General features: G+C 51.1%; 5 protein-coding genes across 5 annotated transcripts; all 5 read left to right on the forward strand.

Moving 5' to 3' along the window:
• Positions 1–905: 905 nt before the first annotated feature.
• Positions 906–2185, forward strand: NEUTE1DRAFT_124132 (uncharacterized protein; the record flags this gene model as incomplete). The annotated part of the gene is made up of 3 exons (XM_009855262.1): positions 906–1649; positions 1916–2028; positions 2138–2185. The coding sequence occupies 3 exons, from the start codon at positions 1121–1123 to the stop codon at positions 2183–2185; spliced, it is 690 nt and encodes a 229-aa protein (XP_009853564.1).
• Positions 2186–4336: 2151 nt separating this feature from the next.
• NEUTE1DRAFT_117901 (uncharacterized protein) lies at positions 4337–4645 on the forward strand (the record flags this gene model as incomplete). Its single annotated transcript, XM_009855263.1, has 1 exon — positions 4337–4645. A coding segment is annotated over one exon (156 nt), but the record flags the coding sequence as incomplete, so codon positions are not given.
• Positions 4646–5005: 360 nt separating this feature from the next.
• Positions 5006–6517, forward strand: NEUTE1DRAFT_47843 (uncharacterized protein; the record flags this gene model as incomplete). The annotated part of the gene is made up of 2 exons (XM_009854510.1): positions 5006–5866; positions 5930–6517. 2 exons carry the CDS (start codon positions 5006–5008, stop codon positions 6515–6517), a joined length of 1449 nt encoding a protein of 482 aa, XP_009852812.1.
• A 2753-nt stretch (positions 6518–9270) lies between these two features.
• Positions 9271–10644, forward strand: NEUTE1DRAFT_131450 (uncharacterized protein; the record flags this gene model as incomplete). The annotated part of the gene is made up of 2 exons (XM_009855264.1): positions 9271–9351; positions 9449–10644. 2 exons carry the CDS (start codon positions 9307–9309, stop codon positions 10604–10606), a joined length of 1203 nt encoding a protein of 400 aa, XP_009853566.1.
• A 1996-nt stretch (positions 10645–12640) lies between these two features.
• On the forward strand, positions 12641–13265 carry NEUTE1DRAFT_33481 (uncharacterized protein; the record flags this gene model as incomplete). Its single annotated transcript, XM_009854409.2, has 2 exons — positions 12641–13084; positions 13230–13265. Coding segments are annotated over 2 exons (480 nt in total), but the record flags the coding sequence as incomplete, so codon positions are not given.
• Between the last annotated feature and the right edge of the window lie 71 nt (positions 13266–13336).

Below are 13336 nucleotides of genomic sequence, written 5' to 3' on the forward strand. Positions count from 1 at the left end.
ACCACTAAACCACTGGCGCTGGTTGGTTATTGATACATTTTGTGAGAGAATTTGCCCTACTTTTACAAATACCTCCAATCCCCGCTAGCTCTGTTACTCTTGTTCACCTAGCGTACGTACGGCTGGAGCACCAAACATACGCCGAGTGATGACACAAGGGAAAATATGTACAGCACATGACATCGAGAAGATGAATAGAGAAACCAGAGACAAGACAGGAATAGGAGCTATCTGAAGAAATTATTTGTCAAGTATCTTCCGTTGCGTTGTGGTACCTACCTACCGGATCAGCGATGTCATTCATCTTTCAACTTTCGGAGTGTCCCAACTCTCACAGTATATAAAAAGAGACTGTGCATAAGTAAGTAATGGTGGCTTTTCCAAAAGTGTAAACCGCTAACTAGCTTTTTCTAATCGGTCTGGTTGGACTGAGATTAGACCACATCGACATCTGGTCAAACATGTTTCTTGGCTTGCGTTATTAAACTCGTACTCAGACAGCAAGAAAAAACAAAGTCGAAGGTATTCCGACGATCGAGCCCGAGTTCGAACAAACGGAGCCTGAAACCGGGACATGGGATTTGCACTCGGCCCGGATGGCGGCGCGGAGATCGGAGGATATGGAGCCCGGAATACGGAGCTGTACCGAGCACTGGCTTGGCCCCGCATCATCTTTGGTAACTTACTCCAGTCATCACTCAAGCCTCCTGGCCTTGGGAACATTTGAGAAGTTGCTCGTAGGTGGGATTACTGTCATTCGCATCTATCAACCCCCCCGTTTCAAAGTTCCGTTCTAGAAAGCCCGCCCCCTTTTTTTTACCCCATGGATGGACGGGTTCTGTCATCGAACATCAAAAATGATTGCATTTGGGTCCATGTCATTGGTCTAGTATGGGAACAAGTGAAGTGAGCTGCCTTGGGGATGCAGCAGGTATGCTTCTAGCAGGCACGACGGAGCTTATGGAAGCTTGCTTGGTTGCGCGCGCCTTGCATTTCCTCTTTCTCACGTTCGTGTATACCTAGAGGCACCTCCTCAATCTGCCCTGTCCCCACCAGGACAATTTCCTTGCAGAGAAAATGTCAACGAACACCTAAGATCACGAACTCTGTCTTGCACAAAATGGCCACTAGGAACCTCTTAAACTTCAGCCTTAGCCTTGTTTTCCACGTCTCCATGGCTGTGGCATCATCATCATCATCATCAGCCCAATTGACCCTCACCATCGGCTCCCCCTCCAACCCCCCCTTCGGCCTCCCGCCCTCCGACTTCGCCCTCGCCATCGCCCACCCCGTCTCCAACGCCTCATTCCCAACCACGGGCTACAACACCTCCATCCCCGCCGGCCCCGCCGACGCCACTGGCAGTGAAGTTCCCGGGTGGTATCTCTCCATCAGCGTGGCAGCCAACATACCCTTGACCAACGCATCCGACACCTCCTCCTCCTCCATATCGGCAAAAGACAAGAAGAGCAAATTCACCGAGGCGGCAGTCCTGTCGCTTGTGCCTCCTTCTACCCACCGACAGGAAGGACTAGACGCCGAAAGCTGGAGGGTGTGCGCCATCGTGTTTACCGGGGGTCTATCGGACGAGACGACGGAGACGGCGCAGACCGCGAGGTTGGACGGCACTTGTGCGGCGTTGCTGCCGAGTGAGTGTATTCAAGGGCTACAGATTAATAGCGTGGCGAATAACACTGGGAAGGACAAGGATGATCTAGGGGCGTGTGGGAGTTTGGCGGTTCCTGATGCGTGTTTGGAGTATTTCGGGGGGACGATTGGGGTTGGGTATGGTGAGTTTTCCACCTTGGGTTGATGTGTTGATGTCCACTGGCGTGGACCTGGTGGTGTCGAGATATATACCTTGGACTAGATGCTGATTTTGTGCTAACATGATGACTTCTTCTTCTTCTTCAAGAGATCGATAGCAGCAACTTTGATCAAAGCAATCGACGGTATTCCTTCTTTGCGGGGGCTTCGGCTCCAGCTGGCAAAGACAACGCCTCGGCGCTTGTGGCTATGGAGCGCGTGGTATGGCCGGTGGTGATAACGTGGACACACTTCTCTTCTAGCGGTGAGGTTCATGATAGCGCTGGCTGGCTGTCTTGCGTTAAGGCGCCGAACACTACGAATTGGATAGCCGCGAAGAATGCAGGAATGGGCAGGGGAAAGTTTATGTGGGCTTTGATAGTTGCCCTTGTCTTAACGGGTGTTGTAACCGCCATCTAGATCGGTAGTTCGATGACCCAAGACCGGGCCTACATGGGTGGAATGGGATCTCGACGCTGCTCAGCTATTGCTTGTAGTGTAATTGTGGTGGTGATATGTAATGTCGATTCATGTTCTTCTATTTTGTCGCCGTCCTCGTTGCCATTACTGTTGGGATGTTGTTAGCTGGCGCATCAGGGACTGTCGGTCATTCTGCAAATGCTGCTTCGACGATACAACAAAGGACAATCTTCGCCCAAACCCTCTAACTCTTTGGAAACCATTTTCTGCACAGCATAGAAAACAGGTTAGGAAGACCCTTTCATGGATCACATCCTCATCATGGTCGCCGGATGAAGCCAAGAAGTGTCGTTGGGGTGTGGGATTTTAGAGTTGCCCAGCGTCACTAGCGTTGCCCTGAAGCTTGGGGCCATGACGGTCTAGGCTGCCCACTAACGGGTTCGGTTAGGTACCTAGCACGGGCCTCTTCCAATCAGTTGGTTCCTCACTGTCTCGACGGGAGATGTGGCTGCCTGGCCAAGCCGCTCCAACATCGATCTCAAAAGCATGGCGGCGGCGGTGGTCATGAAGTTGGGTTGGTATCCAACTTGATGCAGCTTAGCGCCCGCCTTTGTCTTTGGAGGTTGTTGACACGGCCTCCCGAGCCCTCCTTGCAGACGACAGGTTTTTATGGCGATGAACCTCGCTGATGTGAGTGGAAACTTGTTGACCGTTGTGCTTCTACCGCTCGTACATACCTACCTACTATGTATGTATTCTTGTCAGGATGGCATCGAACTCTGACTGGACTAGGCCTAGATAGCGTCCTGTGGTTGTGTGATGGATGGAAGCAGCCACGTGACACCATCAAAATGATGGCGCATATGTGCCCCCTTTTTGGTGCAGTCCAGACCTTCTCCGGCTTTGGCCAATTGCAGGGATATCCCCTCACAAAAGTCTGATGTGGAAATTGAAGCTGGAAGACACTCACATAACGCAAAGCATTGATCAAGGCATCATGTTTGTCTCAAGTTGAAGAGTATGTCTCAATACCTCTTATCATGCTCTTCTGGACTCGTAGATGTAGTTGTCTCGGAATACGATATGGATACCAAGTTCTAGAGTCGTTCCTGAAATGGAAAAGAAACCCACGGATGTCTGACAGCTTGGCGGCTTGCTTGGCAGGAGTGGCCGCGGGGTGGGTGTGGACCCTGGGCCTGCCGAGGAACGGTTGCATCTGCGTTAGAACATCCATCTCCATTGCACCAGGGCAGGGCAATCTCCAAAAGAGAGAAGGGACGAAGAGGATGGAATATGAGCTCCCTGAATATCGTCAGGTTGGTTTATCGCGCAATTGTCATTCTAAATGAAGAGTGTAACATCGAATTGATGAGCATCAACACGATCAACAGTTACATTCGTCCTGAAACAAGCACTCGGTTTAAAACGGCCTCGGGATCTTCATTCTTGCCTTGCTTTCCCCTGAGAGTCTGCCCGGGAATTTTAGTGGATCGAGAGGGGATCATCCAAGTATCTGGCGATTGCATGCGAATCATAGCAGTAAACGGCAGCCACATTGCTGCCCATGCCTTGATTGGCAATGCTGCGGCATTAGTAGGAGAGGTACCTCGGCTTAATCCCACGCCAGCCGATGCTGGGATTTCATCTTCAGTTGTTCCCTTCACTACAGTTTCTCAACAGATTGACCAGAACACGATAGGTACTAGTATTGTAGAACCAAGTATCTCCGAGTAGGTATGTCACGGTCGATTTATGCATCCCAAGCCTGCGCATTTTTTCCACAGACCAAGACGTATTCCGGCGTGTCGGTTCGATTAGGACGACTCATCCCATCTCATGGCGTCCTGTGCTTACCCTGGGTTTCCCGTTCAGGCTCTAGCAGGGAAGAGCCACCATACCACGACCCAATGCGATGAGACAGAACAAAAACAGCTTATTTCATTTACTCTACCGTGTGCTCCATTCAACCTCCGATCAGAGACATGACATGTCAGAGCCCTTTCGAGTCGACACCGCCCCTCCCTCCCCTCCCTCCTTTGCCTCCTCCTCCTGCGTTGCAGGTCCTTCTACCTGCGAGTCTGCTTCACCTACCTGAGGTAGATACCTAGGTACCTTACCGATTGACATTTGTTTGGTTTGCCATCTCGAACAAGCAACATGGCGGCATGAAAGCCCCCAACATTGGACTTCCCATTTTTTTCCTTTTTTTCTTTCCATCCGTTTAGCTGGTGTCTTTGAGCCATTGATATCCCCAACTTTTCCATGCTACCACTCAGGAACGGGTCCCGGTATGGTGGGCTCGTATTTGGTATCTCTAGTCGCTCATTAATTCCTCTTTCAGCCCTGTCTAGCGTCTACCCTGCCACCTTTTCCCACGCTTCTCCATTCCTTATTTTAGCCGCCCTGCAACCAACCCTGCATTCCGCGAGTCCGGCGCTGAGGTTTGAACCTTGCCGAGCCCACCTGGAGGGATCCCCGGCTTACGCGATCACAGGAGACTGACTTGATCCCGATTCCACTCGCCGCCCCTGCTGCCCTCCACTCAAGGCACTAAAGATACACCTCCACCCACCTCTTCGTGATTCTCCAGGCGATCGTCGAACCTGGTGGATCATTCAGCTCCATGGGGAACTCGAGAGTGGCATGACGTCTGCACTCTCTCTTGATCGCGACTGAATCTTTCTTTTCTGCGCCCGCGACCTGATCTGTTTCCCTTCAAATGATCAAGACGCCCCGTCGTGGCCAAGACAACCTCTGCTTCATCCCCACGCTGCCCAGGATGTTCACGCGCAAATCCATCACCATCGCCCTATGTGCGGCTTTCAGTCTGCTTCTTCTTCTGGCCACCTCGAGGCGTCTTGGCGGCTGGACTGCCATTGACGACCCTCTCTACCAGTCTGGTGGCCATGGTCACCACCCTCCCCCACCGCCGGGACACAATGGTCCTGGCCCCAGGCCACATCCCTCCGAGAACCCAGACTGCGCCGGTTACCCGATTCCCGACAACATTCTGGTTATCATGAAGACGGGCGCGTCGGAATCCTTCAACCGCGTGCCCACTCAACTTATGACGGTGCTCAAATGTGTACCCGACTTCCTCATCTTTAGCGACATGGAACAGAAGATTGGTGGATACCCGGTGTACGACAGCTTGTCCAACGTGTCAGCCGAGGCCATGGAGGGGAACTCGGACTTTGACCTGTACCGTCGCCAAAAGGCGTGCCCTGTTGATGTCGAGGGCTGCAACAAGCAGGGCAACCCCGCGACCGAAGGCTGGAATCTCGACAAGTATAAAAATGTCCACATGGCGGAGCAGACGTATAAGATGCGCCCAGGCTACGACTGGTACGTCTTTGTAGACGCCGACACATATGTCCTGTGGCCCAACCTGGTACACTGGCTAGGCAAACTGAACCCGAACAAGAAGCACTACCTTGGCAGTGTCACCTTGATCCAGGGCTTCAGATTCGGTCATGGCGGGTCGGGCTATATCGTCAGCAAGGCGTCGATGAAGGCGCTCGTCGACGAGAATCCGGGCGTGGGACAAAAGTACGACTTGCGCGCAAAGCGTGAATGCTGCGGAGACTACGTTTTTGCCTTGGCGCTCAAAGATAACGCTGATGTCTCTGTCGAACAAATGGTGAGTTTCTCTGTGCGCACGAATTGAGAATAGATTCAATGTACTAACCAAGGTGTTTCACAGTGGCCGACCATCAACGGCGAGAAGCCCGCAACGCTTCCGTTTGGTCCCTGGCATTGGTGCCACCCAATCGTGACGATGCACCACATGAATAGCGAAGAGATCAACACGTTTTGGGAGTTCGAGCGCCGCTTCCGCAGAGAGCAAATTGCATCCGGAAAGCCGCGACCCCTTCTCATCAAGGACATCTATCACGAATATCTCGAACCCAAGCTCAAGCGCGAGCAGCTTGACTGGGATAACAAGTCCGACGACCGTTTCTATGTCGACATTTCCGCAAAACAATGGGACGAGGGCACCCTCCATCGCATGAAGCCGGCGAACGAATACAACGAGCTCGAAAAGGTCGCCCACCGATCAGCCTCCGACTGCGAAGCGGCGTGCAAGAGCTTGCCTCCCGATGACTGCGTGCAATACAAGTACGAGGATGGAAAGTGTGCCATGCATAGGTCCTTCATTCTGGGCAAGCCGGTACCGAAGAAAGAAGGGGCCAAGCAAAGCATCAGTGGTTGGGATGTTGAAAAGATCAAGGAGTGGACCGAAAGGGAGAAGGTCTGCGACAAGATCCAGTGGCCGAACCTCTCTAGCTAAATGGGCACATTCGAAGAAAAAAACAAAAAAAAACAGCATCATATTTGAATTATAGCGGCCATCGCCCCATGACCTGCGTCAAGCTGGCTTTAAGTGGCCGTCACTCCACACACGCATTTCTCGGGTGCGGAGGTGCGCTTCTCGTGTGCGGAGGCGCGCAAGCACATGCACAACATTCCTCGGATGTTGCACTTAGAGGGTATCGACCATCATGGTTGATTTGTCCTCGACGTCGGGTATGCTTTACAATGTGGAGGTACCAAGCAACTGGTAATTATAGAGCGACCTTCGAAAAGAATGGGTGTGGGAACTCGGTCCGCAGCAGTTGCATAACAATGTGGATCACGAGGGTCATAAAGATGTACTTGCTCAAGTAAGGAAGAAGTCCGCTTATAACAATATCGGATTGGGATAACCTGGGCATGAGGAAGATTTTTTCGAATGTGTAATACTTGGCTTGGACTTGGGAGATCATGGATAAGAGGGATAGAGGGCGTTATGGTGCTTTTGGGGGGTTACTCTTACCATCGGGACAGCGGATAGCACAAGCGGATATAGCGCATTATCGGACACATCTGCATTGTAATGACGATAATCAAAAGATAGTTGGAATGACTAACTTCAGTTGTTCATAATCATACTAATCATCTTCCAAGGTCCAATCGTGTTGTTTAATTGACATCCAAGTAGAACCGACTGAGGCTGCTTATGATTCTTAAGGAGTACGACTGGGCAGGATTTCAACATCCAATGGCAGCTCGCAGCTGCCCGGCTAGCTCAATCGGTAGAGCGTGAGACTCTTAATCTCAAGGTTGTGGGTTCGACCCCCACGTCGGGCTCAATTCCCGATGTTCAACAACATCTTCTTTTTTTTTGGTTTTTCTTCCACTTCGAGAACACCGAGCAGTGATGACAGTGCCGAATCATTTCTTTTATTTTGGGTTAGATGATCTGAGTGGTTATTCGATATGCGGCCCCGGGCAGGCAAGCGGGCCGGCGGGCGGTTGGGGATGAGATTGAACCAACACGATTAGCGAGATGGGCACCATCAGAAACCACAGCTAGTCGACTTTATGAACGCAAACAACGACAGGTCCCGGAGCATCCGGATGGTGGCTGGTGAATCGAACAAAGTTGCCTTTGGATCCTCGGAATAACCAGAGTACGAACAAAAACAAAACTCGTTTCTTGTGCCATGGGGGCTCCCTACTTTGGTCGACTTCCCCACCCACGACATGGTGAAGCTGTTGTTTCAGCGTTAAACTCCCGTGTTCCGTTTCCTCGAGGTTTGTCGAGCTTCAAGTTGTGCTCGGGTGTTTTTCCTCTGCCCCTGAGGCGCAGCAACTCAACTTGTCGCATGGTGTAGTTCCTAGCGTTCAGGGGCTTAAATGGTTCAAGCTTTTGGGGGTGTCAGGGTCCAACCTTGATGACGTCAATTCCGGAAAGATCTCGCTCTGGATGGATGACGGCGTATGTATCACGCCCGGACCGGCACAACTAAGCCAGCGTACCGAATACCTCTTGGGGGTTGTTCGCCGGGGGTTCAAAATAGCCAGAAAGAAAGGAAAAAATAATTGATGAAGTGGTAAAAGGAATCGCTTCAGAATACGGTGAGTGCATCTTAAGCCCTTTTTCATTCTTCACAAAGTCACCCGAGGCGCTTCTCTCATGTCATACAGGCCACCACCACGCAAGCGAGAGCCCATGCGGCACTCATATCAGTGATGCATGCATGGATGCAGTGTATCTTATCAGCAACCAAAACATCTGCACGATGCGCCCGGAATTCCCACGATCCGGGAGGTCGCAAAAGGTTTCCGAAACACGTTCGGGCACCTGTCAAAATGCCACAACGCATAGTACAAAGAGAAGGAGAATTAGCGATGTGCCGACGGTTGTGTCATGCTGAAGGCAATATGCCTAGGTACAGTACATACCTCTATGTAGATGTCGGATCGTTGTCACTGTTTGGATAAGTCATAGACTTTGGATGATCGTTACGCACCCTACTGTAGTGTATAAACGACAACGCAAAAGACGAAACGCTTAGATATTGAACTAGTTGGCTAGGGATCCCAATCTCTTTAAAAGTCTCTCGAGGTACAACGGAATTCCTTATCGTGTGTCCGAGCTGCGACAGATGTCGCGACAGATGTGAAACAAGCTCGATCTGATCCCCCTTAGCCACGAGTCGCCAAGGCATAAAAGTTACCAACCTAGATATAATTCTGCGTTGAAATTCCTTCCGAACTGATTCTTGTTCGACAAACGTGTCTTTACAATAAACACAGCACTTGTTTCTTTTTAGTTCTGTTGTTTTTGGTGTGTTGTTTCTCTGCATCCTGCTGAGCAACTGACTCCTTCGATTTTCGCACCAACGTCGATGCATCACCACCCGCACTTACACAAAAATCGGGAATAGCTGCCAAGATCGACTTGCACATCACTTAACACATGCTGTCTTGGCGAATCACCAGCAACTGAACGAAGACGACATCAACTCATAGCACCATTCTTTGGACATTAATTCGTCCACACTGTACCGTTTCCGCCAACCGATACTTTAGCAATCAACAAGCACAATAAGATCGGGGCTAAGCGATCAAGATCACTTGACAAGCGCAGGCGACACTCACTCTTGGCAGGCCCAAGTGGAAGAAGAATACAACACGTCAACGACGAGCCGATCACTTGATTTAATATAAACCCCATCGAACCTAACAATTCCTTTGTGCTGCGCACCATAACGCCTAGTAATCAACCTACCCTCAAAACTTCAATTCTTCGCCATGGATCACAAATCAGTTTCGTCTCGAGTACGAGACCTCGCCAAGGTACGCATTCCTCCACTTCTTCCCATCCACCCACCTGCCTGCTAGCACTGTTCGCTTCAAGGCCTCATCATCACTAACACACCTTTCTTCACTCCAGTTTCTATCAACAGTCAAAGGCGACCTCTCCAACATCACCGGCCCGCCGCACCTCCTGGCCCCGTCCTCCGTCGTCGAAGTAGGCCACTGCTGGGCCCAACGGCCCTCCGTCTTCGCCGCGCCCTCGCTCGAGTCCGACCCCGAAAAGCGCATGCTCCTCGTCCTGCGCTGGTTCCTCATCGCCTTGCGCAGCCAGCTCTACATCGGCTCTACCGGTTCCAAGAGCAGCAGCATCCGCAAACCGCTCAACGCCTTCTTGGGCGAGCTCTTCTTGGCGTCCTGGACCGACGCCGAGAAGAAATGCAACACCACGCTCGTCTCGGAGCAAGTCAGCCACCACCCGCCCATCACCGCCATGCACGTCAGCGACGCCGAGCACGGCATCCGCTCGACGGGGTACGCGCGCGTCGAAATGACGTTCAATGGCACCGTCAACATCCGCCAGGTCGGCAACGCCGTGCTGCATATCGATCGGTTTGACGAGGATTACTTGATTCCGCTGCTGGACGCCAAAGTCCGCGGCATCCTGTCCGGGTGCATGTACCCGGAGGTGCTGGGCACGTATTCCATTATCGGCAGCAGCGGATACCAGGCCGAGGTCCGGTTCACGGGCGAGGGCATGATTCGGGGGAAGCGCAACTCGTTTGAAGCGCGGGTGTTTCATAGAGATGATCCCTCGAAACAGACGCTGTATGAAATCAAGGGGTGCTGGAGCGAAGGAGGGTGGACGGTGCGCGATCCGCGCATGGGCGAGACGGTGGAGGTGTATGATATTGATGCGCCCGAGAACCAACCGGTGCCGATTGTGGTTGATTCACTGGCCGAGCAGGACCCGTGGGAGTCGAGGAGGGCATGGGAGGGCGTGTTTAGGGGCATGGCGGAGGGGGATATGCGCATGGTGTTGAATGAGAAGACGAGGATCGAGCAGGCGCAGAGGAGGATGAGGGTTGAGGAGAAGGAGAGGGGGATAGTGTGGGAGCCTCTGTTCTTCAAGAGCGTACAGCCCGAGGAGCATGAGGTCTTTCATCGGTTAACGGAGGGGACGGGGCTGAAGTTGCTTAGTGAACGGACGAAGGGGGTGTGGAAGCCGGATTTGGAGAGGATCAAGAAAGCGCAGAGGCCATTTAGGCTGGGTGTTACACCTTTGGGGTACTGTTGATTGTGTGGGGCATTCATTTGGAGCATGTTCATGGTTTGATGTCGTTGGTGTTTTTTTGTTGTCATTTTCTTTTGGGTTGCAGGATATATGGAGCGTCGGCGTTTGGATATGGGGGTTGTCATGCGCTATGAATAACAAATCTACAGATAGTCTGTTAGTGCGGTTCGTGAACATAGCCGACATCACAATTAAAAAGGTCATAGAGGTCAATGAGATAATCCTGTGGTGATCGTGAGATTCCTCGGATATACCAGTGAAATTAGAGGTTTTCTGATATATCAGTTCCGAATTGAATGCTCACAATTTGTATTTTTGTTTCCGATCCTGAGGAAGTCGTGAACTAACTTAGTGAACGTACCCGGACATAGATGGGGGATCGTGCGCATGTTGCGGGATTCTCTGCCACAAGGAAATCAATTTGAGACTTCCTTCCTTCCTTCTTTCAACCACACAAACACTTTCTCACATTGCACTGAACTTTTGCACTACCTCTACCCTTTCATTAGTACCCATAGAAGATGAGTTGTCTCTTACGCACCATCTCCGACTGTGGGAGCGTTCGAGTCGAAGGAAAGGAAGGGTTCGCAACGGAACCATGACAAAGTCCAATCCTCAACCTACAGGATATCGGCTGGTATCAAGAGGCGGAGGAGGTGGAGGCCTGTCCGTTGCTTATTCACATGTTGAAGTCACGCTAACTGAAGGTTGAGTCAGTAATGTTTATATCTAGTGTGGTAACGGAATGCGTTGCTGCTGCCATGCTTTCATCACTACCTTGAAACACTTAAGAGAAAGTCAACAGCAAATAGGCTGCTTTCTACCGTTCAAGTGATAAACCCATATGGTCTCATCGTCACCATGTAGTCGGGGCCCTCAAAAGTCGTGCCAAATTCATTTCAAGGTGACTAATCCTATTGAAGGACACTCTCAGACACTGGGCTAGATGATTCAATCAGTGAAGTTCGAGAGAAAAGGCAAAAATGTGTTGATCCAGATCAAAACAGCCGAAGGTCTCGATCACTGGTCTTAATTTTTCCAACCCTATATAGGAAACAGAAACATGAGTGTCACCGTTACCCAAGTCAACCCCTGCCTCCAACTGTGACCACTGCAGTGCACTCAGTTTAACCGGAGACATCCATTCCGCTCTACTTCAGCCGCCGTGCGGTATGAGATCGAATTGAGGTTCACGGCACTCAATACAGCTTATGTACGTTTCGTATCATTGCACGAATGAAGGACCAGTGAACAGAAGGGAAGTGGACGCAGCTGATGAGCAATCTAGAAGGCCGGGGGACGACAAAACCTTCCATGCGGAGTGGGTGATGGGACTGTAGTGTCAGTCCATTGATAGTTTGCAACTTCCGGTTTGGTGCGCTTCAACACGGCAAGCCGGCCGGATAGCCAAGAAGGAACGTAAGTGCAACTACTCCATCGTTCTTTCTTACACTGCAAGTTGTAGTAATAACCATCATAACCAAGTAATTTCCCTTGACTGTAAGAGTGATATCAATGGTAACCGCTCTAGCTGCTTTGCGTTTTACTGCTTAGGTTGCCGCTTCTCGGAGAACCAGAAATCCTCAGGTGCGAGTTCGCCCATCCTCCGGTTATTGACAACGGTATAATGTGGAAAGGCTAAAATAAAATATCAGGATAATCTAGGATAACCAATAAATGACCGGCAGATGGATTGCTGGAAGGGCCCTATCCCTCATTGACTTCGGAACAATATAGGTTTTCATCCGCGCTGTGAAAAGTCAGTCATGAGCAGATATTGTCAGACATTAAAAGCATCGCAATGAGAAGCTTTAATTCTCCTCAGGCGAGCCACAGAACTGTCTGCATCGCACAATCGACATCTTTCCATTATATTCACCGCTACCCGTCCATCAATCAAGAAGAGTAAAGTCCAATTCTACAACCGCCAAAATGTTCTCCCCTCTCTTCCTTACTACTGCTCTCCTCCTCGCCAGCCTCACCACTCTAACCACCTCCTCCCCCTTGCCCCAAAACACTCCTCCACCCATAACATCCTCCATCCCCACCCCAACGACCTTACAACCCGGCGCCTACTGGATCCGCGCCGTCGTCCCGCCCAACTACCACAAATACCTCCAAACCAAACCCGCCAACCTTCCCGGCCCCGCCATTCTCGACTCCCACACCACAGCAGGCCAATTCAATATTGTCGACGGGCAGCTAGTCAACAAAGTGTCCAGTCCGCCTCTATACCTGTGGGTGGAGGAACCGCCGACCAACTCATCGCCGCCAAGGACGCTGGCAACGTGGTTCAATACCACTAGAAACCCCTTTGGTACGTTTGCGTGGCAGGGGGACACGCTGACGTGGAGTGTACCGAGCATCAAGAGGCAGAATGTGGCGGCTTGGTTGGTGTGTAGTAAAAAGGATCAGGGGGCGCTGTTTGTGAATACGGGGGCTTATGGGTATCAGACGCCGAGCGGGTGTGCGGATCAGACGGTAGGTTTTTTTTTCCTCCTTCTTTTCTTTTGTTTCTTGATTTTTTATACTTATTTAGTTCTTTTTGACCCTGATATTCTCTCAATCGGTGATGGTAATGGTGGTAGTGTGAGACGCGAGTGGGCTGGGCTAACAGATGGAATAGATGCACTATTATAACGACAAGATTGCAAACAACTAGCAGAGGACATAGGAATAAAAGGACTTGTGGATGGGGGGCGGGAGATGGACGCCATTATGAGACTTCTGGAA

Source organism: Neurospora tetrasperma, assembly GCF_000213175.1.
Source record: "Neurospora tetrasperma FGSC 2508 unplaced genomic scaffold NEUTE1scaffold_5, whole genome shotgun sequence".
Taxonomy (NCBI): Eukaryota; Fungi; Ascomycota; class Sordariomycetes; order Sordariales; family Sordariaceae; genus Neurospora; species Neurospora tetrasperma.